The sequence below is a fragment of the Acipenser ruthenus genome, chromosome 24, assembly GCF_902713425.1.
Source record: "Acipenser ruthenus chromosome 24, fAciRut3.2 maternal haplotype, whole genome shotgun sequence".
In the NCBI taxonomy this organism is placed as follows: domain Eukaryota; kingdom Metazoa; phylum Chordata; class Actinopteri; order Acipenseriformes; family Acipenseridae; genus Acipenser; species Acipenser ruthenus.
The window spans coordinates 29,474,332-29,500,218 of NC_081212.1; the positions used below are offsets into that span (position 1 = coordinate 29,474,332).

The following is a 25,887-nucleotide window of genomic DNA, read 5'->3' on the forward strand; positions in this document are numbered from 1 at the left end:
AGACACCGATGAACTGCCATGATCTGGAACAAGAGGGCATCGTCTTCACAAGCTGCTAAATGGATTTTGGAGAAAATGCATTCCCTTTTTAATCTTAGTCGAAACTATCAATCTGCATTCCTTTTGTATTGCAGTTTAAATTAATGTTTTGTCCCGTCCTGCTAAGCAGCAGCAGCACTTCATTGACTGAGATTTACTCAACTCAACCCCCCCGCCCCACCCCAAATGCAGCTGACTCATCCTGGAAGGTAATACACCTTTTCATACACCACTGTCAATCAAATCCCAGCCCCTCCCACAGAGCCAGCCCCACACAATTCAATCTATTTGCAGAAGTCTGGCTCTGGGGGTGCGGAATGTGACACTACTTGATATCCGGGTGTTACTGTGTTAATAGGGTTTCGGGTGTTGTGTGCGCATGTGTTGCGAGTGACCCTTCCCTCCCATCCCATCCCTTCCTCTCACTTCCCCTCCCCTCCCCTCCCCTCCCCTCCTATCCCATCCCATCCCCTCCTCTCACTTCCCCTCCCCTCCCCTCCCATCCCATCCCATCCCATCCCATCACTTCCCCTCCCCTCCCATCCTTTATGGCTCATGTAGCTGGCGCTCAGGTATCCAATGGTCAAAGCTATAGGGCTGTTTTTAAATTGAACATTACAGGTGAGATATTGGTTATGTCTTACTCCTAATGATCACCTTGGGTATATCATACATGAATCCATGGTGCTGTGAATAATTGAAGGGAGCCCCAAGTACACAATAAAAGCCAATATCTTTACTTAGTGAATGCAGGATACAAATTTGTACAACAATCTCTAGCATAATATCTTAAGTCATTCGATAAAAAGTTCACTAGAATATTTATTGTATAATGAAGATAAAACAACACATTCAGGGAAAATAAAACGCAGGTTAACTTAATATTCTCTCTTGATTCTGAAACGTCTTGTTTCATCTCCATGGCAACAAAGTCCAGCTTGTGCCGCCAAACGGTCTGAACCTTCAAACCGCAAACAGCTTTCTGAGTGAACTATTAACTACAAACAATTACCAAATACACAGTTCTGTTTGAAAAAACCCAGAAGCAAAGCAGTGTACTCTTGCACAGCAAAGTGAAGAAAGTTTTCTACAAACGGCTCTTTTTTTCAAATCCCTTTCTTTCACATTCATTGTTTTATGCACTTTTTATTTTTCCATAAATAGCATCCAGACCCAAGGAGCTTTAGTTATATATCTCAATATATTTCTTTATATTTACTATGTATTTCTTGTGTGCACACAACACAGTAAGAAGGGAAGGGGGAGAGCTACCTGTATTCTGTGCACTTATCAGATCCTTGAGTAAATAGGTCACTATTACAATATATCTAAAAACTGGCTTTAACAGGGGCTGCCTTGTCCATTAGAAACCCTTATTGCAATTCAGTTGCTGTTTTTGAAGCTTGTATCATAGATGGGTTTTCTCTTTTTTTAAATGCTAACTGTACATATGTTCCAACAGTGAGGTCTGGCATAAGCTTGAGTGCTGTATAAGCTGAGGACAGTTTGCTGGTGGAACTGCATGAAATTAAAGGCAGTTCCACAATCCTGAGCAACAGTCAGCTTTAATTGAAGCTGCAGTAACAAGCAGAGCTCTGCAGCTTGAAGGACTATAAAGAACAGTATTACTGGGGCACTGCATATTTCAAGAGGCTATACTGTACATGTGTTTAGGCTGCCAAAGGGATAATAGAGGGCAAACGAAATGGCTAAAACACAGCTTTCCAGCAAACCCATTCAGAAAGCCCTTGAAACGATTTTGCAAGGTATGCCATAGGTTAGTGTTTCTTGTGCTTAACTGGTGCAGTGGCTGACATCGATTGCAGTTCAAAACTACATCTGCGGGCATCCCAGTCCAATAAACACTGGTGAGCACTTCAGTGTTAACAGTCATAATATCAATTCACTAAGAACTGAGTAAACTTGGAATGATGTGATGTGTGTGTGAGGGTGTCCTTGATGTGATGATTAGCAGTGTGTGTTCTACACTACAGTGCTGTGTGTGTGAGGGTGTCCTTGATGTGATGATTAGAGGTGTGTGTTCTACACTACAGTGCTGTGTGTGTGAGGGTGTCCTTGATGTGATGATTAGAGGTGTGTGTTCTACACTACAGTGCTGTGTGTGTGAGGGTGTCCTTGATGTGATGATTAGAGGTGTGTGTTCTACACTACAGTGCTGTGTGTGTGAGGGTGTCCTTGATGTGATGATTAGAGGTGTGTGTTCTACACTACAGTGCTGTGTGTGTGAGGGTGTCCTTGATGTGATGATTAGAGGTGTGTGTTCTACACTACAGTGCTGTGTGTGTGAGGGTGTCCTTGATGTGATGATTAGAGGTGTGTGTTCTACACTACAGTGCTGTGTGTGTGAGGGTGTCCTTGATGTGATGATTAGCAGTGTGTGTTCTTCTACACTACAGTGTAATTGTTTGGGAAATGGATGGTCTTTAGTGCACTATCCAGACACTGCATAGATTATTAGTTTAGAGTCACGTTCAGTGGCTGGGAGGAGCGATGCCTATGGATCTTGAAAAAGGCACACAAGGAAATAGACAGCAAATGCAAAGGGGAAACTCCTTCAAAAAGTTGTACAGCAAACCTCATGTACAGGTGCATGCGAAATCCAGAAATGAATTCACATTTCTTTTTAATTTTTTTGCTACTGAAGTTGCTGCTACTTTATCACCTTAAAAGGGACTTGATTATTTATTTATTTATTTATAAAAAGACAGGAGCAAAAGATGTAAAATATTGTAATTAAATAGTTAAAACTGTAAACAAAAAAGTTTTTTTTTTTCAATAAAAGGATTATTCAAGGTTTTAAAGTAGACAGCTTGTTCAGCAGCTTCATCTCAATGCTCCAGCGACTGTGTGTGTGTGTGTGTGTGTATATTATATATACACACACATATATATATACACACACACACACACGACAGAATTCCACAGTTAGAACTGGAACCAGATTTTCTTTTTGCTTTGTATTTTTTTTTCTTTACAAAAAGATACAGTGAAGCTTTACCATACAGCACTGTTTTACAAATTTTAAAGGACACACATTCACCACCATTAAAGGGAGAACGACCCAGAAACTACCCTCTGAAAACTCTGGATATTAACAATAAGAAGAAGAATTCAAATTTGAAGAAAGTACAGCATATTTAACAAAATAGTAAATATTAACCAGTGAATACTCTACTTAATAAGGACGTCGCCTTGTCAACTTGGCGCTAATCCACAAAAATAGACTTTTTTTTTTTTTTTTTCTGGTGAAGGTACAATACATACGTACTTACACCAAAGGTGATATATATTAAAGTTGCTATGTACACAAACAAAAAAACGTTTGGCTCAAATTTACAAACAGAACAGCGAGTGCTCATGGCTTTTGTCTTCGTTTCAAGGTCTTGCTTGCATTTAGTTTTTTAGTTTTTCCTTTAAAAGAAAATGAAAAAAAAGAGAAGTTCCAAATAACAAATTAAAACCCATACCTAGAAAATAAAAACATCAACATACAGCTTTGGCTTGTATAAATAATTCCTAGCTGAAAGTGTTTAGAAGTATTTCAATTTATATATATAGATATATATATGTATGTATGTATGTATTGTTATCAATTCAAATGGGAGCTACCACTGTAGGTCTCATTTAATAAAAATATATGTCTCATTATTTCATTTTTTTTTTAAATATCATTTTAAGGTATGAACTTCTTTTTCAACCCTATTTCCAATTATAACTCAATATATTATTTCTCTTAATGCTTTATTTTCCTAAGCTAATATATTCATTTGACTCATGCCGCTTCCTTGTGCATCTTTCTCTGACTGGATGAAGCACGTATTCGTTTTATTCTTTTGCACATGCATCCCCAAAACACGGCAACACCAGCTATATCCAAACTGAGGAAACCCATTCCTTTTAGGGAAATGAACCTCCTAATCCTCTTTATCTTCTATGTACAGTATTGCTCAATCCCGTCTAGTCCTTTTGGTAGCTCCACACCTCAAAGCATTACTACAAAATACCAAATGTATAACTTTCCTTTCTAAAACAAATTTTGGGACAGCACCAAATTTAGCAGGGTGACCCCACTGTTGGTTTCAGCAAGCAAGAGCAATCAGATTGTGGGTGTGCCTATTCTTCCCTGTGTGTTGGTTTCTCTTGCAAACAGCTGATAGAAATAATATAAAAACAGCAAGAACAGGTAAGTGTCAGACTGCACCAGTGACTACAATGGTCGAGCTTGTTTTGTTTACTTGTTTTTTTTTTAATTAATGTGGGACTTCTGCAAATGTACGATTAATTTGCACCAAGTACCTGATAACATTTGTATATCACTCCATGTATAATTTCATCTACTCTGCATTTTTTGGTGTGTGTGTGTGTGTAAATTAATTTAGATATGTCAGGACATTTTCCCTCTCCCTCTCCTTCTCCCTCTCCCTCTCCCTCTCCATCTCCCTCTCGCTCTGGCTTTGGCTCTCCCTCTCCCTCTCTCCCTCTCTCTCTCTCTCTCTCGAGTTATAAAATAAGATAAAGCCCCTGAAACCCCTCCCCCCCTCCCCATCTTGACTGTGAGCAGCGTATGGAGCAGCGGGACAGCTCCTGGGTTTTATGTCACCCAGTTCTCCATGCGCATGCGCTTCACTGAGGGGCTCTCTCGGTCCTCCCCGCCAGCAGGAGGCCTCCCCAGCCCCATTGACGGCTGGAAGTCGGTGCGCAGGTCCTCACGGTCGCTGCCGTCGTACGAGCTGCTGGAGGAGCTGAGGCTGTCGGCAGGTGAGCGGCCCATGTCCTGGCGCGACGGGGGCGGCTGCGGCCCGAAGCCCGACGGGGGGACGCGGTCCCGAGGGGGTGAGATGGGCTCAGACTTGATGTTGATGTTCTGGTTGGTGTTGATGGAGAGGTTGGAACCCTGAGGTAAGTGGCTGCCAGACCTGCGGGGAAGATGTATTCGTTTTTCAGTTTAAGAAACACTTATTTATACAGGAGTGAGTCACAATAGAAACATGACATATTATTGCTCATCATTCTTATAAGATGAAAATAAGACTCCCATTGCATAGCAGTTTCACTCATTCCAGGTTTTATTACAAGCTTGATTAGATGCAGTGTATAGGTAACAAGCTCAGGTGTGTCTGATTCAACTCATAGTGAAACCAGGAATGGATCAAGCTGCTATGCAGTGGGAGTCTTATATCCATTTCTGTTATATCAGGCCCAACTTCCAAGAATGCCTTTGCTCTTCTATTTGCAATTGTTGCATTGTTTATTTTATTATTGTTACTATCCTGAGAAACAGCAGTCATTAGATTCACAACGAGTTAACATGCAGTATTACAGTGGCGGAGTTTGAAAACGTCTCACTGCAACAGCACATGTGCAGTAAAGTTTGTTCCCGGCTCGTAGTCTTTCTTTATGCAATGAGGAGCAGACCGTTTCTTTCTTGCTTTGCTGTACAATAGCAGGCTGCCCTACAGAGAGCCGCTGGAAGCAGTGGCTGGGAACTCCAGTGCTTCAGTACTTACGCCAGTGAGCTGAGAGTCGCCTGTCCCAGGTGGTGGTGCTGCCAGGAGGAGACAGAGTTGAGAGACAGCCCCACCGGGGAGCTGAACCCCTGCAAGACAGACAGGTCTGCACTGCTCAGCGAGTAATCTGAAAAACAACAAGGACATCTTTCTCTTAATCTTCAAAGGCACTTCAGTGAACAGGCGTGAATGTGGTGCTCTTTACCTCTGCGCTGGCTGATTTATCAACCTCTTGATTACATTTCTAATCAACCGCATAAAGAAGAAGTCTGAGACGGAGCATTCATTTTCGGGGTGGTGGTATGGTACCATATCATTAATAACCAGCCCTCCGTTTAAATAAAATACAACATTTCTTTAGTTTTACTGAAACTTTTAGATAACTAATCCTGACTAAGACATTCTGTCCTGATCCAGTACATCACTGGGAGTAGAGCTCATACTGTCCTGATCCAGTACATCACTGGGAGTAGAGCTCATACTGTCCTGATCCAGTACATCACTGGGAGTAGAGCACATTCTGTCCTGATCCAGTACATCACTGGGAGTAGAGCTCATACTGTCCTGATCCAGTACATCACTGGGAGTAGAGCTCATACTGTCCTGATCCAGTACATCACTGGGAGTAGAGCTCATACTGTCCTGATCCAGTACATCACTGGGAGTAGAGCTCATACTGTCCTGATCCAGTACATCACTGGGAGTAGAGCTCATACTGTCCTGATCCAGTACATCACTGGGAGTAGAGCTCATACTGTCCTGATCCAGTACATCACTGGGAGTAGAGCTCATACTGTCCTGATCCAGTACATCACTGGGAGTAGAGCTCATACTGTCCTGATCCAGTACATCACTGGGAGTAGAGCTCATACTGTCCTGGTCCAGTACATCACTGGGAGTAGAGCTCATACTGTCCTGGTCCAGTACATCACTGGGAGTAGAGCTCATACTGTCCTGATCCAGTACATCACTGGGAGTAGAGCTCATACTGTCCTGATCCAGTACATCACTGGGAGTAGAGCTCATACTGTCCTGACCCAGTACATCACTAGGATTAGAGCTCATACTGTCCTGATCCAGTACATCACTGGGAGTAGAGCTCATACTGTCCTGATCCAGTACATCACTGGGAGTAGAGCCGCACAAACCGATTACTCGATTACTGGGGTCAAGCTCTCCACAGGTGAGGGTCCTTGGTGTTGATCGGGCTGATTCACCATTCAGAGTGAAGAAACAGCTGCTTGACTTTGTGTGGATTGCTGTTATCCACAGAGAGTCTAAGGAAAGCAGCAATCATCACAAACCCATGTTTCCAATCAACACCAATGACCCTCGCTTGACTGCCAGCACCTGGTTTGTGTGGAGAGCTCAACCCTAGGGATGCAATAAGCGGCTGGTGCAGCACTAATAGGAGGCTGCAGACCCTTACCAGTGTTGTATGCAGTAGGCATGGCTGAGTAGACAAGGCCTTGAGGGGGCAGGCTGGGGGTAGTGACTGACACCACCGGGGTGGCAAGCGGCTGCGATTGGGAGCTGCTTATCCTCTGGGCATTCTGGAAAAAGGACAAATAGGGATTAGACAACTACAGGTAACCCCTTCACCTGCCATTCCTGAAACACACGTGGTGCACAGATACCTTTCTACAGGTAACCCCTTCACCTGCCATTCCTGAAACACACGTGGTGCACAGATACCTTTCTACAGGTAACCCCTTCACCTGCCATTCCTGAAACACACGTGGTGCACAGATACCTTTCTACAGGTAACCCCTTCACCTGCCATTCCTGAAACACACGTGGTGCACAGATACCTTTCTACAGGTAACCCCTTCACCTGCCATTCCTGAAACACACGTGGTGCACAGATACCTTTCTACAGGTAACCCCTTCACCTGCCATTCCTGAAACACACGTGGTGCACAGATACCTTTCTACAGGTAACCCCTTCACCTGCCATTCCTGAAACACACCGTGGTGCACAGATACCTTTCTACAGGTAACCCCTTCACCTGCCATTCCTGAAACACACCGTGGTGCACAGATACCTTTCTACAGGTAACCCCTTCACCTGCCATTCCTGAAACACACGTGGTGCACAGATACCTTTCCAGCTGCACCGCAGAAAGGGGGAAAAAAGACAAACAATCGTGTTAATATAGAAAGACGATCCCTAGAAATGAATCTCCATTGAACCGCCTGTTCCAACTAGATCTCTCCTGATGCCAAAAAAGAAAATAAAAGATAATGAAATCAATAGAAGTACATGTACAGATTCTTTTAGACAATAAACTAAAAGGCAAACGCATTATTGTATATCCCCAGTATAAAACGTTTCTTTGCCACTGAACAGATCTAGAGCAGGGATTCTCATATGGGGTTTTTATCCAATGGCGTGTTTCTCCATTCTGCCACTGGGTGTCACTGTGACTCTATATCATTATTCCGTTTCATAGAACAGCAAGATCGATGTAGAGCCACACATCATCTCTTTGAAGCATGTGCAGCTGAATAACAGCCCACTCGTATATTTAACACTATTCATATGGAAATTATTTTACATCTGCTTTAAATACCAAGCTATGAAAGACATGGTCACGCCACACTGGAGCATCCCAATTCTGAAATTACACTAATTTGGATAATAAGACACTAATTTAAAATGAGTATTAAAATCCAGGTTCCCCTTGGAATCTGATTCGGAGAGCATAAGGATGGAATTCAGAGAGCTCAGAATATATATATCATGCTCCTCACATTTATAAATTACTATGCACAGGACAGAAAGTATGATGTCGGTGAGTCCAATTATGGATGATCAGGGAAACTCTTTGTGATAGCTTCCCATTATATCCAGCCCGAGTTTGTTTTAGCCAGACATTAGTGGGATTGGAAGTCTATAAAGCTCTACTAAGCTGTTCTTTGATGCCATGCCCCTTATAAAACTGTGTCACGCTGCAAGCTAATACCTCATCCCCGCAGCTCTCTGACATCATGTATTAGCACACCGGTGCTTTACTGCACACTGTGAACCAGGCTGCACCAATACAACATCTACTGTAAGACAGTGAAGCCCCGAGTGCAAACCAGCCCAGCATGCAGACACACACTGTCAGCATACATCCATGCAATACATCACAGCATTGAACCAGAGTCATAGGAACAGCAGCAACACTACTGCAGTGCTTATGGAATCTCAGTTGCTTAGACTGCCTGACAGGTAAATTGCAGTGTGATCTTGCATTGTATTTCCTTGCTGATTCCTGCTGGAGTAGAACAGCCCATTTTGTGTGCATGTGAGTCTGTCTGGCTGTCTGCATAAACCCAATAAAATGATACAGAAAAGAATCCAAGCTCTACGTGCTGATAGTTTTCATTACTGTAAGAGTTGGCATTGCTGTGCTTGGATCAATGAACAGCTAATGTACATTATCATGAAACAGGGAGCTCCCCCTCCCCACACACATGCACGCACGCACACACAGACACAGAGACACACACAGACACAGAGACACACACTCACACAGAGATGCAGACGCACACACACACACACACGGACACAGTTCTCGCTCTCAGGAGAGATGAACTCATTCAGTCCAGGGAGGATGACATCACCCTATATGAAGTCATCTCCTTCACTTTAAAAAAAAAAGTAAAAGGAGAAATAGAGCTTTTTGTGGTATTTTTTGAGGAACTTCACATATGGTATCATGTTTCTCCTCAGTATTGGAGAGACAGCTTACCAACACAAACAGTGCAGCGGTTTACAAATAACATCTGTATGAGGTGGCTGTACAGGGATGGCAAGAAGACCCCCACTGTATAGCAGTTTGATCCATTCCTGGTTTTACTATAAGTGAAATCAGACACACCTGAGGTTGTTACCCATACACATGGGCTGATGGAGCTCCTAGTATAACCTGGAATGGGCTGATGGAGCTCCTGGTATAACCTGGAATGGGCTGATGACGCTCCTAGTATAACCTGGAATGGGCTGATGGCGCTCCTAGTATAACCTGGAATGGGCTGATGACGCTCCTAGTATAACCTGGAATGGGCTGATGACGCTCCTAGTATAACCTGGAATGGGCTGATGGAGCTCCTAGTATAACCTGGAATGGGCTGATGGAGCTCCTAGTATAACCTGGAATGGGCTGATGGAGCTCCTAGTATAACCTGGAATGGGCTGATGGAGCTCCTAGTATAACCTGGAATGGGCTGATGGCGCTCCTAGTATAACCTGGAATGGGCTGATGGAGCTCCTAGTATAACCTACACATGGGCTGATGGAGCTCCTAGTATAACCTGGAATGGGCTGATGGAGCTCCTAGTATAACCTGGAATGGGCTGATGGAGCTCCTAGTATAACCTGGAATGGGCTGATGGAGCTCCTAGTATAACCTGGAATGGGCTGATGGAGCTCCTAGTATAACCTGGAATGGGCTGATGGAGCTCCTAGTATAACCTGGAATGGGCTGATGGAGCTCCTAGTATAACCTGGAATGGGCTGATGGAGCTCCTAGTATAACCTGGAATGGGCTGATGGAGCTCCTAGTATAACCTGGAATGGGCTGATAAAGCTCCTGGTATAACCTACACATGGGCTGATGGAGCTCCTGGTATAAACTGGAATGGGCTGATGACGGTCCTAGTATAACCTGGAATAGGTGACACTCCTATCCAATAGGAGTCTTGTTTCTATCCCTGCTGTGTGTTTCGGCCAGGATTCATTTTAGCCCAGCCTGTAAGTTTAAAACAAGGGCTTGTCCAAAGAGCCACAAATCAATGTAAAGAGCCCAGCAGAATGAGAGTGAAGGCTGCTGCGTAGCTCTGGCATGCTGCTCCTCTGTTATTCTAACCCTGTGCTGCTGAACACTGTGGGAATACAAGCAGACAAACTGAAAGCCATTCAAAACTGTACCTGTTGTTACTGTTTCCTTTATTTAGTACATGCCGGCTAGTTACTCTGGTTCAAGGCATTATAATTTAAGCACTGTAGTCACTGTTCCTCTCTATTTAACATAACACACACATACATACATAATAGCGGCTGTCAAAGAGATACAAATAGAAGTAATTTACTATGTTTTTTTTGTTTGTTTTTTATTACTGTCCTTCCCCACTAGTGGCAGGCTCCCTCCTTCAGAGCCTGTTCCAAATTCAGCCACATGCTTTTCTGCACCTAGCGAGGGGCATGTTGAGTTCAGGTTTCAAACTAACACATTATATATATAAAACAAGAGAGACATTTGTGCACTGCAACGCTTAATATTGAAGGAAGAGGTGCTGACCAGTATAAGGTAATAGTGTGTAGTGAAGGTAGAGTCTCTACGGTAATACAAAAGTTAAAGAGTCTTTGAGCCAAACATTCAGTTTTAATAATGTGAACCTGATGAAGACACGTTTGTGTCGAAAAATCAAATAAAAACCAGGCTGCTTGGTCCACTCCTGGCTATGTATTATGTATCTTCTGCTATCTATATATGTATTTAATAGAGGGAACAGTGCCTTTGTAACAATATTTATGTCTCACATTCTCTCTCTCTCTCCAAGCGCTTTCCAGACTCACCAAATCCATTTCCTCCTCCTCCGACTGCTCTCCGCAGAAAACAAGAGAAGAAAACAGCACAGTTACAAAGGTCAGGCGCATTAGAGAACCAAAGCAGGATGTGACAGGCCAGGGTTCCTCCAGGCTGGGCGTCCACTAGAGAGCAGCTCGGCTGCCCTGGGCTAAGGAGGCAGCACGCCTCGAACATCATAGGTGGTCAGTAATAAAGCAATGGAAGGACCAGAGCTTGTTCAACCAGTGCCCCTGATACAAAGACAAGGGGTGATACTGTGCAAGTGCTCCTGAACCACAGGGGGGAAAGGAGAGAGAAGCAAAGATCCACTGCATGTAAACTCAAATGAACATTGCAATAAGTTTAACAGTCATGCCAACGGCAGGACTGATTCAGTACCCTGCCACTCAAATTACCAATACCACCACTCACTCTAATGGGGCATCTCGCATGGGTTTATTCTGCTGACGTTAAAGATTTCAAACTAGGCTGGCTTTTCATTGGACTCCCTCGGATACTGTCTGAAAACACAACAGATCGACCCACAGCTGCCAGGGATTAGAAATTGTGCAGCTGCAGCAAGTTCTCCTTCCTTTAGGGATCATTGTGTACCCGGTACACCCAGCACCAGCAGGTTATGCTGCAATATTGCAGGGGAGTGAAGAGATCTGCGGGTAGCGTCTTGGTATGGATCTGCACTGCTGCATAAATACGTCTGTCACCCTCTTATAAGGCTGGAGACAGTCTGGGACTGTTCTTAATACCCACACTGAGAGGGAATAAGGTGAAGCAGACATGACAAGGTGACAAGATATTATCTAGCTAACTTTTCAGGTTCCTAATAACTAGTCATCCGATTCTGCCAGAGTTCGACATGGTTAATTTAATACCATCATGACCTAATGAAAGGCTGTCAACATGCTCTCACTTTGACAGACAGCGCTGGATCACCTCACATTTCCTTCCCCTTTTAATAATAATATTTTAAGGCTGCACTAGTAGCAGTTTCATAAAAGCTTAAAACAGCAGGAGCAGAAATAACTACATACTGTACATGCAGCTAAAAATAATCACCCCCGTCTAACTGCGACACCAATTGCACACTGACAGTGGCGTTTTTATTTGCGTCAGCACGGCTGTGTTTTAATATTGTTGCTTGCTTGATGAAGGCTGGCAATCACGAAGGACGTTGTAATCCACTTTATTATTTTAGTTTAAGACACTTCCGCTCCATCCACAATGATTACGAGCGCAATCCATCTTAAGTGTCAGGCTGTTTTTGCTTCAGTTCTGACAAGAGGCCCTTGTATTAAATGTATTTTCCTCTTTGAGGTTTAATGAGGTGCCACATACAGTAAGGCTGCATGTACAGTATCACCGTGTACAGTAAGCTGTAATGCACTTGAATCTGAACACTGAGTCTATTTCCAGTGACAGCTTTCATGCTTTATATTCATACATAATCCAATTCTGTAGATTCTGTCTATTGTTTTATTATGGCATTATGTATTATTTATGCTGCATTAGTCTTTGTTAAACAGTGCATCTGCCATATTCATACCCAAACGATGCAAATTAAAAAGTCATTGCAGCTGACAAAACAATCCCAATAATCTGTCCAAGGTGCAGTTTTAAAAGAAGCACATGCTATAGCACACATGTATTTGAATGTATTACATGATATTTAGCTTAAAGGAAGCCCAGTTTCTATGCCTTATTCTTGGGCTATCTGCACTTCTGCTCCCGGGTCATCTCACCTCAGCAGTGTCTTCTGGGTCTCAGCATGTTACTGGCTGAAAGCATGCAAGTACAGGGGAAGCAGCTGACTGGCTATTGACAGGAAGGAGGCCAGTGAATGGGCTGGGGATAATCTCACTCTGCAGGTGACCCAGGAAGTACAAGACAGTCTAAAAGCATGGCTTCCAGACAGAGATGTCTTTAACCTAGTGTAGTACCCTTTATCGTGTTTTAAAATGAAGATTTACATGTTTGCTATAACATTTGTTTCTTTCAACTCTGCACATTTGAGACCCTGTAAAATGAACAGATGTGCATGGCAGAGAAATGTTCTGGAACTCTTGTGTTAGCTTCAATGACTTTGAGGCTTTGCATCCCAGAGGCGAGCACACTACCAAATGAACCACCAGCACCCGGGAGAAGAGGAAGAACATGATGATCGTAAGCAGCCTGGACAGTTAAATGTGGTCTGCTATCCTGCCACTTTAAATTACAACAATTAGACAAACCCTCATATTTAAATTGTAATAAGTGACTGGTAAAGCACCTGGGCCCCCAACACATTGCTATTGGTGACATTTCACATGCAAAGCAGCAGCAGCAGCAAATTCCAATCAAGGGGGTTGAAGTGACTCCAGCTGCGCCAGGAAGAAACCCTTCCAGGCAACGCCGGAACAAGCAGGAGTAGTTCTAAAACAACAGCAGGTACGGCTTCAGCTTTAAAGTGTTATCAAGCCAGTGTGAGGGGCCGGCGTGGAGGCTGGTGCTCCCACACTCACCAGTGGGGGCATCATGCCCTTGCTGGACGGAGGGATGACCACATGCAGGTCCGGCTTGCGGCTGCCCATGCCCAGGTTCCCCCCGGGAGGGGGCGGAGACTTTGCGGGCATAACCTTGCCAAGCCCGTTCCCGCTCGGGCTGCCCATGAGGCCGGGAGAGCCACGCGAGTTCACATAGCCGTTACCTGCGGAAACAGAATCGAGAAGCACACTTAGCAACTAACCTGCAGTGCATCCACAGTTCTGGAGCCTTGCTAATGAGGCAGATGCTACTGGTACTTTATTCCTCTGGACTCAAGGGGTTTTTGTCTTTAGTGTTTCAGTTTCAGACCACGTTTATACCTCTTGTACAAACGCCCAGGACCTGTGCAATACTGAACATACTTTTCAAAGGGGCCATTTGAAATTTCTTCAGGGGAATACAGTCAGGAACCTATCTCAGTTTAATGTGGAGGGAGCAAGCAGCACGTTTCAGAGACACTGCAGGTATGCACACATATGCCTGCTTGTGTACAACATGTACATGTGCACCCTTATAAAAGCTTACCACTGTAATGTTGCACTTTCACTATGGTAAACATTTCATAAGGTTATGTATAAGTGTCTATAGGTGTGTATTGCATCTGACAGTAGAAATACACAGCAATGTTAACCTCTAAAACCACCAGCACAACAGGTGCTAACAGTTCTAAAACCAGACAATGGCATATTTCAATTGAAATTGAATGAAGGATTGTTTAAAATCTATACGTATTAAATGCAATTCTATTGAAAGGTCATTTGTTTTTCTTTGGGTTTAACCCTAAGTGGAGAGTATTGTTTTTCATGCAGCTGCAGCGAAGGCTCTCGGAGGGAAGCTGCCTCGTCATCACAGTCCTGATGCCATATCCTCTGTTTTTATTACAAGTGTTAATAGGGCTCTGTGAATGCCTGGTGAAGTGCCAGACAGCACTCCGTCACCCCTACAGTTACTTAGATAAAAAGGTGTTGTGTCGCCATCTGTTTGCTCGTATTGTTTGAAGTTCCTCCAGGCTGCGCTGGCTGTACGCTGCATTCATTATGAACGGACTCCTTCCGTTTCCCTTGCTGTTGCTGCTCGAAATCCAGCAGCCGAGTAGAAGGGAATGTAAAACCAGAGAAGCAGGATCTTAAACATGCTTTAACACCCACAAAACAAGCAAAAAGTGCCTTTTCATGAGCTAGCCCACTTACCTAAAAAACAATATGCATGTTCTTAATACTAATATCTACAAAATATGCTCTGCATCTTAAAATAACAAGAAAACAACCCCCCACCACGCCTCCTCCTTCTCTACCCATATCTATAAAGACAAAAACAGATGAACTGGTGAATGGTCTATGGTCTTCAAAGGCTTCTTCAAGTCTAATAAGCCAGCATTCCTTTAAATGTCCTTTAAACGTGGTCTACACAGAGAAGCTGTGCAGGTGTGCTGTTTTCTCAATCCTGTACACAGTCTGTCCTCTACATTCATACAGAGTTAAATCTGAAGGGTTTTTTCATCCCCTCCCAATGCAGTCATTTCCTGCAGCCTTTGGAGTCGGACAGAAGAAGATGTTTTGGCTGCCAAGGGGTTGAGAGAACATTCCAGTCTCCCAAATTGCGGGTCACAAGTCATCTCTCTCTCTCTCTCTCTGGGCTGAACTCACAACTTCATGTTCTGCACTATTAAGGGTTACATATCTCCTGGCAAACCAGGGGAGAACACGATCTGCACACCTCTCTCTGTTTTAGCAGACGTTTTTATATGTCAAACATTTATTGCCAGCCTGCCAGATTCAAAATCCATATAAGCTGTTCATGTACAATGCATTCCATTCTGTAAAGTTGAAGACTCCTTCAGTAAGACACTCTACTGACTGAATATACCCAATAATCTGTTACAACAGTTAAAGCATAGCACAGATCTCTCCTTTATATCCAGGCCTGTCTAGGAACGCGGGAATGGCTTAAGAAAACACCATCACTGTACTTTGTGTTCTTTTTTCATCTCAGCAAAGCAGAACCTAATCTTTCACCTATGGAGAACAGAAAAAAAAACAACACGCCTGTCAGCTTTAAACCCACAAAAATGCAACGCCTGTGCCCAACTCAACATGGAAAAAAGACAAAACAGAGAGAAACTCTGTTACTGAATCACAGTTCTGTCAAAGGGAGGCAGTCTGCTCAGCTGGTGGAGAGCAGCAGCTGCGTGACTGGGTGACCCGCAGACAAGCCCCTGACCTCCTCGTGCTTCAGTCTTACCTGACATTGCTTTTCACTCGAAACAATGAAGTCTCAGACACATCCCATAACTGACTCAGAGGAATGTTTATATAACATGTGCATTGTACAACAGCATGCACCTTTTATACACAGCAGTGAATCAGACAGTGGCGCATGGCACATCTCTGCACAGGCACACAGGCTCTCCCTTGATTTGTGTGCTGGATTGGATAAATACCATCTACTTCGTGTGCCCAGCTTGATTTCAGACCTATCCAATGTGTTCTTACTGACAGCATCTGACATCATCAGGCAGTTCCCTGTAATCTGCCCTGTCACAGTCAACTAATGAAGGAACACTTACGAATTGTGACAAACCAGACGCCAAACATACTCAGCTACTGGGACAGGACTGTACCACACAGCTGCACCCTGCTGCTACTCCAACAGAGAGACATGGCCCTGCAGTGTCTAAAAAAAGGTGCTTCAAATAATTGAAGCTTGTTACCTTGAAGCACATTGCTGCAATGTTAAAGTGCACTAATATGATAATATGCAACTGTTAACGCTGGTATTAATCTCTTCTGCTGCCCTCCATTTAAATGTTACAGCTTCACTTCCTGTCCTGGATGTAATCATTATCTGGCTTTTAGGAACTATCAGTTACAGAGTGCAAGGAAGCAGCTTAGTCAGTGCTTAGGGAGGATCAAAAGGAAAAAGGACAAACTGTTAACCCTTTGCATACAGTATAAATACAAGTTTCCCAAACATGCACTCACACACACCCACAGTGCATGTGGAAGACTGAATTCAGTGGAGAGCGCATGAAGTAAAGGGATAAGTTGTGGTGAGGCAAGTAGGGGCTTGAACCTGGTGAATATTTCTATATAGTTTTATATAACATAGTTTTTGTTATTCTTCTGAGATAAAAGAAACAAACACTAGTATTCACTAAGGTGTGCATTAAATAAACACAGATTTTAAAAAAAGAACTATTCAAATTACTCAAGAAATGGAAGGCTTGCCTCGTTCAAAAAACAAACCGTTTAAACAGGCAAACAAGATCTCCTGTACTACATGATCCCCAAGTCCCATAATACAATGAATCCAAGTTCAAATAAGGTAACTAGGCAGCACAGTTACCCTAGAATTCTTATGTTTTGATTTAAGAATAAAATAAGCGAAGCAAAATATCTGCCCCTAGCAGAGCCCAAACAAAATAAAATTGCAAAGAGAAGGAAGGAGAGGGTGCTAAGAGCTTGACATTACTGCAGGAGGCTCTCAGGCTGATAATGATCAGAGGAACATGATGTCATTGCATGGCAGCCGTCCAAAGTGAAACCTGGCAAAGGAGCCTCAGAGAGTGCAGCCGCACTGCTGAGTGTACAGGCTGGTACTGGAGCACACTGCAGCCCTGGACCTGGAGAGAGACGCAAGCACCCCGGTGAAGACCATCAACCCTCCCCCTGCCCCAAGCCTTTACACTGAGGATTATCCAAGACTGGACAGCACAGATACCAAGGTGCACAGATTCTGCAAGGACAGAAGTCAGCAGTTCCATCCTGGTGCCACAGGCAGCAAAGCCTTCATCGGATGGGAACACAAAGAATAGTTTAGACGTCACCACATGACATCACTTCAAATGCTTGCTCACATACTGTAGAGATAAGAGTTGCAGAATTTTCTTACGACGAGAGTCAATAATGAAAAATGAATCTGCTCTTTGCAATTCATTTTAAAAATGGATATTTAAAAAAAAATGTAAAAAGTGACATACGTTTTTAAAAGAGAGCACATTGAATAATGCAATAGCTTTTGAAAGAGCGTTACATACTAAAATATAGCTTTGCCAAAGAAATGTATGAAGCAGGATTTTATATTATTTTTTACCAGGACTTGAATACAAAGTGTGTATATTATCTACTAACATTCATCATGAAAATCATACTTATTGTTTTCCTTAAATGATAAATGTTTAATACACAGCACTGTGCTTCAGTATACTGTTCTTGTGCCTCAATACAATCCGGATCATCTGGCAGCACTTTGCGGATGGTTTCCGACAGCAGAATGTCAGCAGCTGCCACCTACAGGGCTTGCTCTGGTGAGACTGTATTTGGGACGTCAAACTATTGAATAAGGATCTGGAACGTGTGACTGTGTTTCAAGCTGCGTGACCAGGCACACATTATAGTGCAAAACGATATGAAGAAAATAATCATCTTCTAATAATAAATTTCATTAAAAAGGGCAGAGCAGTTATGATGCAGCTAGCTCGTGTTGTCCTGGCTGGAGACTAATACTGGGTTAGCTCGCCAGGTTTATTAATTCTTATTTTACTTGGACAGCTCATACGAAACTAAATCTCATTTACAATGTGTCACGGGATGTTACAAAATCCAGCTTCAATTAATTCATATACATCTGTAAAACACAGCCTGTGTAAATGTCCAGGTCACACAGACAAGGGGTAAATGATGTGTAGGAACAGAAATTAAGTGTGTTTTTTTTTTTTGTGTGTGTGTGTCAATTTGATTTGTTGTAATTCTTATTATTTAAACATAACTGCTCTCTAAATAAACAGACAGTGAGTATTACATCCACAATGTCAAAACTAAAATGGTGCTTTGCATGAGAGTCAAACATCTGTCTTCTACCCTTTCAGCCTCTGATCTATCTAACTAGGTTTGACTCTTCAAAACTGCAATCTGGTCCACCTTTCCTGCTCACCCCCTCACCCTCGGCATCTGGTTTAGCTCACCTTTGCTACAAGCCAAGTGAAGCAGGCTTGAGAGGACACTACTACAGAGGGGCAACAGCATAAGAACCATCCCTGAGAACCCTGGGATTCACAAAGCCTTGCAGCTGCCTGCTGCTCTGCTGTGGGTCTTATTAATACTTTTTGTTAAGCATACTTTTACTTACCAATGCAGAAGCTATTTATTTATCTATGTTGAAAACAGACTACAAGAGAGAGAACTATAAAATAATCTGCATCACAAGCAAGAATGACGAAGGCATGAAAACACCTACAACTCTCCACACAGCCATTCCTTCATGGCAACATCTCAGCCCGCCATGCTAAATGATGAGACTGATCTTTAATAACCTCTGAACAGGTACACATGCCTTTGAGGGACAGGGGGTACACATTAACACTGATACTGCTGATATGTATACTTATTTTATATTCCAGCAAGTTTTGTTCTAATTATCTGAGATAATGAATAAAATGAGGCTTAATAGTATGAATTACTCCTACCACTATGAACTTCCACTAAAAGCAGATGATACTGAACACACTGAAAATGAACATGTTAACACTTACACAGATCAAAAAAGGGTAGATTTGCTTTGTGTATGAACAGCAGGTAAACTGCAGTTTGTATTTCACAAACAGAACAAATGACAGACATTTGTTTCAAGTCATGAAATTACATGATGTTAAAGAACTACAAGCAGTGGTGGAAGAGAGTCTTCAGATACATCTGACAATAAACAGAAGCGTGATTCTTAACCCCCTTCAATGCGGTGAGATTTGAATAGCACCTGCTTTTCATTGGCATGGCAGAACTTGATTCTGTGCTGGTAAGGACCCCCCGCCAGACCAGCTAGTCTCAGCCTGACTCACACAGTCCTAGTCTCAGTGAAGCGGAGGGTCCCTGGCAAGGACAGGGTTAATCACACCTGCCATCCCGCTTCACTTGACACAAGGACAGGCTGGCCGGGGTATTGTGTGCACAGGACTTAGAGGCATGTCATCGTCCAAATAGTTTCAGAGTTGCTGGGATAGGCATGTTGCAGACTCACCCGGCCCATATAAGGGCTGCTGTGGTACCACACGAACAGACACACCTGTCATTTGAGGGAAGGGAATGCCTGGGGGGCTGTGGGAGGAGGGGGGTGGGGGATTCCATCTTAAAGGAAACGCAGTCATTCATTAAACAATACAGGGCTATTTCAGTTTATTTAATTTTTTCAATCTCGAGTTTTAAAAGTTCCCTCTTAACTCTTAACTCCCTTCCCTTCTCGAGTACCACAATCCACGATGTCTCGTAGCAGCAGTCTTGCTTTTTACTGTTATACAAACTACAGCATCCAGCACAAATGTACTGGGATGCCACTATTCTATGTTGCAGCTTATAATGGGGAAAAAGCAAACTTGTGAACATGTTTACGAGGCATGTCCTGCCGTTTCAGTTACTGTAATTGAAGCAACAGTGAAAATGCATCACTCGTAATCCTTGGGGAGTAACTTGCCAATACAACCCTAGGCCTCCTACCAACCCAGTCTTCTTCCCTGTCCACTGCTCCACAGTGGCAGATAAAAACGGCAGATTGCTAAGTTAATTGGATATTGTAATATGGGCAGCCTGGTCTCAAGCTTGTGTCATGTGCAGCCTTAAGCTGACCAGTTGGGTCCCCAGCGCCGGGCGAGCGCAGCGATGACCTGTGAAAGAACACGGAGAGCCGTGGCATTTGTTACTGTCAAAAACGAACAGTCAGTGGCATAACCTTGGGAGTCTCCTTGGTGGTTTTGGCGACGTGAACTCAGCAGCACCGGGAACGAATCAAAAGCCGATAATTCTCAATCTCTCTGTAGTTCCCTGTTAAACATTTTGTAGAATTTTGAAAAACTACAAACTTCTGCAAACCGTTAATGCTACTCTGTCATCAGGTGAGTGTTTATTTCATTGCATTTGCAGGACTCCTATTCCATTACTCCTAGTCATGGAATGGGAAACATGTTCAGACCCAATAATATACATGCACCCGCCGCAGGAAATTAAAGGAGGAACACTGTACGTCACATTCTGTTTTGTTTTTTATTTTTTCTTGAGTACATTCACTGCCTGTAGATGAATACAAGTAATAATAAAACACCCATTCCTAAATGACAGCCACGTGAATCCAGCAAAAGCACTGGAGTGTTATTGCACAGAACTAGAAAGCTAATTCATTCTTCCTCTAAGACTTCTCCAGTGGGCTCGAGCCTGTGCTGTTTGTCAATGTGAGGTCTGCGCTACCCAGCATGCCGTCTAATGAGATGCACAAAATGACAAGATTAACCATCTGCATCTTTTATACCCCCCCCCCCCCCCCCCTCCAATATGTGAAAGAACGCTGAGATCAAAGACATGTTGTCTATCAGGCATTCTCTTCAACCTGAAAGACATCTGAAATGCACCTGGTAAGTCTGGCAATGCAAGAGCTTTGTTGGTAGAGTTACTGGTAAATAAGTCGTTTTGTCACACACTAGCTTTCATTCAGTCAATAAACTTTAAGATTATACTTATGAAAAAATCTATTATTATTATTATTATTATTATTATTATTATTATTATTATTATTATTATTATAGTCTATGTGTTAGATTATTATTAAAAAGTCTATGGCTAGATTTTGTCAGATGAGAAAGCATTTCCAATTCTAAAAGGAATAAGAAACAGCTCCACACTACTCACAAGCCCTGGCATCAGATGTCTGAGTGGTTTATTTCTCGTTAGGTAACTTATTTCGGTGGAGTGTTACTTTGTGAAAATATCATGCTAATGATGTTTTGGAGTAAACAGTTTACAGAATCTAGCCCTTTGTCTTTTTTTTTATTTTCTGGTAAGCCGCACAGAATCAGAGGGGCAGGTTGAAGAGAATGCGCATGCTGAAGTGAAGCGCGGGTCTAACTGTGGTTGCATGGAAAGACCACACTGCTGTTTTGCAGAAGTGCTGCGTTAGAAGGAGGTTTTGCTTCTGGTTCTGCAGCCTGCATGAACTGAACTCCTTCCTTCCTTTCCCTGGTGCACTTACAGAGAGAAAAACAAACTGTGGCCTTGAGAGTTACGAGGTGTCGCGTTCAATACCATTTAGGCAGAGAACAGCATGGAGTTGTTGCAATACAAAAAATGTTTCAGCTCTATTTTCAAATTAAATAACTGACCTATATGCAGCAGGTGGCTCCATACAGACCACCCCCCCACCCCCCCCCCCCAAAAAAAAAACATCTGTAGTGCTGGCGTGATGGTTCGTCACAAGCATGTGAAAACACAACCATGTGTCGGGTATATGGATCACATATACTGAACAACTTCCATCAATGACAACTCAACCAAACTATTTCAGATCAACCACTGAGGGACTGCTTTGGGGCACTTCTGTAGATGGACATTTGTAATAAAAGGCTGGGGTTTGTGGTGTAGGATCCTCCAAACCACAGAGAGAACAAACTCCAGAAAGCTGGTCTGTTCAAACACACAGCTCAGCTGGGCTGCTCATGTATAGTAATTGCAGGTTCACCATTCATCCTCTATGGGATGCAGAGCAATCTCCCTTCGCTTTCATTTCTATGGAGAATTGGCAGCCAGCTTGTTAGGTTGAAGGAAAAAGTTATGTTATGCTGCAAACAATGGATTTCTTTTTGTGGTACTCACTCAGCTAGCATGCTGTCATTTGGGAGTCTATTGTCAAGTGCTGTTCAGCGACAGCTAAAAACCCCCCACTGCAGAATCTGGACAGGGGTCATCTTGGGCTAAAGAAAAGGCAACCATGCCGTCACCCATCTGCAGTTTTATTAATTCATTTATTAAAACGCCAAACCCATTTGGGACCAGGCCGAAACACATCTGCAATGCTGCCGTCTGTATTTTTTGTTTAGTTTTTTTAGCTTTTTAACAGCTAAAAAACGAATGACTGTATTGTATCTACAGCCTGACTGCTGTGCCATTTATTTCAGTTTCCCATTGCACGACTTCTAAGATACCAGCACTCTGATCTCACCTACTGCTCACAGTGATCAGACACCAGCTACTGCCAAGAATCAAGGAGTGTGAACGGCAAGGAAGTGCTGAATAACATTGAGAAGCAGTGATGTTTTACTTGCCATACACATGAAATGTAGCATGAAATGTAGCATTGTATCTCTTTTGAAGGTTTTAAATGGGTTTGGAAGCTTCATGTTCTGGGGGGAGTGTGCTATGCATGTACAGCATGTCACGTGAGCAGCTGTAGCCGTACTGACCTGCGCTGCCAGTGCTGGGGGGTCTCTGAGGGGCTCCTGGAGGCACGACGTTCCTGTGCAGTGACCCCTGGGGAGGAGACAGCATGCCGCTGTCAGCTAGCGATACGGGGGCCTGGCTTCCTAGGGAGATCCCGGGGTTGCTGTAGGACAAGACGTTTGGGTTTGTCACCGGCACGGCCACGTGCATGGAGAAGTTCTGCTGCGGCAAAGTAGACGGCTGGGGGAGCAAGCACAGAAACACAGACAATTACTGGCCAGGGCTTGAAAGAGCTGCAGGACAGTTAGCCAGATCATCAGAGTGGATCCACAGTACCAAATCTGCAAAACCTGCAAATATTAAACCAGGGCCAGCTTCAAACCGATCTTCACATCTGTATGCCAACAATACCATTTGTTTTATACATTTCATAGACTTACACATGCTTAAAAATCATTTTAAAAGGGAATCCTGCTGTGTCTGGATCATGTCAAAACAAATTGCACCTAGACAGGCCAACAAAACCCTGCCAACACAAATTAAAAACCTTGCTTTGGCATTCTCAGTCCTGTATGTGCTTGTTTCTGAGGAACAGACACGCCTCAGGATTCCTTTTCACTTGCAGGGCACTGTTGTGCTTTACCAGATGCATTCTTATGAAATCTCTATAGAACAAACGAGTGCAGTATTTCGTTCACTCTTTCGTTCACTACAGAAAACTAGACGTTAATAATCTTGCAGAATGTTTTTATTCCGTTTTAATTCAGTCCTGCTGTTTAAATATACTGCTGTTGGCATTCTATAGAGATCTTCACAGTGTTTTGATAAGGGTGGGGATGTGACCAGGGTAGACTGCTCTCCATCACAACCCAATGCAGTGCTATCTAACCCAAGCTGTAGTGAGTGCACCTGTGGGCTGGTGCTGGTCAAACCATTCCATTATCAGCACCATACAGTGAAGTGGTTAGTGATACATTAGTACATTAGAAAGTTAATGGAAGTGATAGTGAGAAGTCACAATAAGGTCAGCGTTAATAGTATTTGTCTGTTACATTTTTATTATTATTATTATCATTATTTTTTTTAGAAAGTGCAATATTAATATTGCACACCGGGATAAGATCACGATTTTCCAAAGCCTAAAGTTACAAATGAATTGTTTTTGGTTTCATTTTCAAATCTCTGTAACCTTGGCGCAGGTTATCCAATAGATAAAGATTTTAAAAGACAATGCTGGCTGAATCCACATAGGCACAGTGCTGTTAATCTCCCCTGCTCGTCAGATCGGTGGTAAGGGGCTGCCGGGTAGGTGGGAGGAAACTAAATGTGGTTTTACAAACAGGAGGTGTGAAAAACAACTTTAATGAAACCACTGGTGAGCACTGCAACACTGCAGCCTCTCCTCAGAGAATAATGTCAAATAACTATCACGAAGATTCTGTTTCAAACATCTACACCCCTGTTGTAATTAACAAGCCCCCACTCTATGCAAATGCAAACTTGTTTTCATATTTGTGGCTTGCTTTGTAGAGAGACGGCAGTGGTGGAACCGCCCGGCTGTCAGATATTGTCCACTTGAGTTGCTTCCAGGGGCTTTGGTGACGGGTAAAGAATCTCTTCCTAGTGCTGTTGAGGGTACCGTTGCACCCTCTCCCACACAATGTGATCTTATCAGGGTGTGACTTTGTCAGTTAATTGAAAAAAAAATATTAACTTTAAAAATTTTTTTTTTAAAAAGTTATGAAAATACTTCCACAATGGTTTTAGGTTGGGTTTTTTATTCGTTGGGAGCAAAAAAAAAGGAAAAAAAAAATTGTTGCCACAAAGCCAAGCAAAAACATTGCATTTACTTACGATTTTATGATTTCTCATCATATTATCAAACTCCTCATTAATTTTTTTATATTTTTCTTCTGTGTGGGGGGTGAGGACATATGAAGCATCGGGGTCCGGGCTATCACAGCCTCTGTGTTCTTTCTTGTTTAGCGCCTGCAGTGAACATCAACATAAAAAAAAGGAATCAACACAAAAAGGCAAGGGAGAAGTGAAAAAGTACTTACAGCACAGCGCTTGTACATTAAACCAGTCTCTTCGTTAAGTTTGCTGTATCGGTCGTCCACGAGGGGGCTGTGCCCAAAACAGTCTTCGGGGTCAGGACTGGCACAGTCACTAAGGCCTTTGTTTCTTAATTTCTGAAATACAATTGAAGAATTCACATACACACGCGGTAAAACAATCCTCTTGTCTAGATCATACTTTAAAAGAGATGCTGCTGGGCTTCTGCAGAGCTGAGAACTAGGAGCCAGGTGATCCTGGTTCAAATACCAGCTCAGCCACTTGTCTGATTGCTGTTTGACCTTGTGGGGGCCTGTGCGTTAGTGCCCCCTCATCCTCCACCTCCCCGAGAATCAAAAGCACAACCCTATTGCTGTGTGCACGTGGAAATGACAACCAGTGCAGAAGGCAAGGTTTCTGCCAAACTAACCCTGCTGTTCTAAATTTGCTCTGTATTTCTTTAAAAAGGCAGCACAGCTGAACGTAACCACTATCTTGTCCTTTCAGTGTCACAGCATGGCATCAACCTAGTCGTGTTGCTTTGTGACATGTGCAGTACATGATGTGCATTGTCTCGTTATTCAGTTATCTTCAGAAGCCTCACAGCTGGAGGCACGAGTGGCTCCCTGCAGTTCTGCAGGTTGAAATGCTTTTGAGGTTAATTCAGCATGGCTCGCGCTCTGAGGTGTCATTACTGTATCCCAGGGTTCTGTTCTGATTGCCTTGCGCTCAATAAAGATACTGGCCCATTAAACCAGCCCCAGTGCATCACACACAGGCACCGCAGCTTATAACAGCTTGGGGTAGTGCCTGGCTAAGTGTTATAAGTTAATAGGGTATAACACTGTTTATTTTTTCTCTCATGAGTGCCATACAAGCAGCTAAGCAAGATTAAGAACTGACAGTCTACTGCCAAGAGATAGAACCACATTATACATTATTGTAGTACATCTTTTACACGCTACATACATACACATA

At 43.1% G+C, this 25,887-nt stretch overlaps 1 protein-coding gene across 11 annotated transcripts in view; it reads right to left on the bottom strand.

Annotated features, from left to right (window-relative positions):
* Window positions 1-753: 753 nt before the first annotated feature.
* Window positions 754-25,887, bottom strand: part of LOC117427978 (myocyte-specific enhancer factor 2A-like) — a 100,635-nt gene continuing 75,501 nt past the window's right edge. For 3 of the 11 annotated variants that reach the window (XM_058999197.1, XM_058999196.1, XM_058999198.1), the window contains 8 exons: window positions 24,915-25,046; window positions 24,709-24,843; window positions 22,878-23,094; window positions 13,642-13,826; window positions 11,098-11,157; window positions 6,997-7,120; window positions 5,568-5,694; window positions 754-4,976 (listed from right to left, as the gene is read on the bottom strand). In XM_058999197.1, coding sequence (XP_058855180.1) covers window positions 4,652-4,976; window positions 5,568-5,694; window positions 6,997-7,120; window positions 11,098-11,157; window positions 13,642-13,826; window positions 22,878-23,094; window positions 24,709-24,843; window positions 24,915-25,046 — 1,305 coding nt within the window. In that variant the 3' untranslated portion in view covers window positions 754-4,651. The remainder of the gene's footprint in view (window positions 4,977-5,567; window positions 5,695-6,996; window positions 7,121-11,097; window positions 11,158-13,641; window positions 13,827-22,877; window positions 23,095-24,708; window positions 24,844-24,914; window positions 25,047-25,887) is intronic. The other 8 variants (XM_058999199.1, XM_058999203.1, XM_058999201.1 and 5 more) reach the window with 8 other exon arrangements.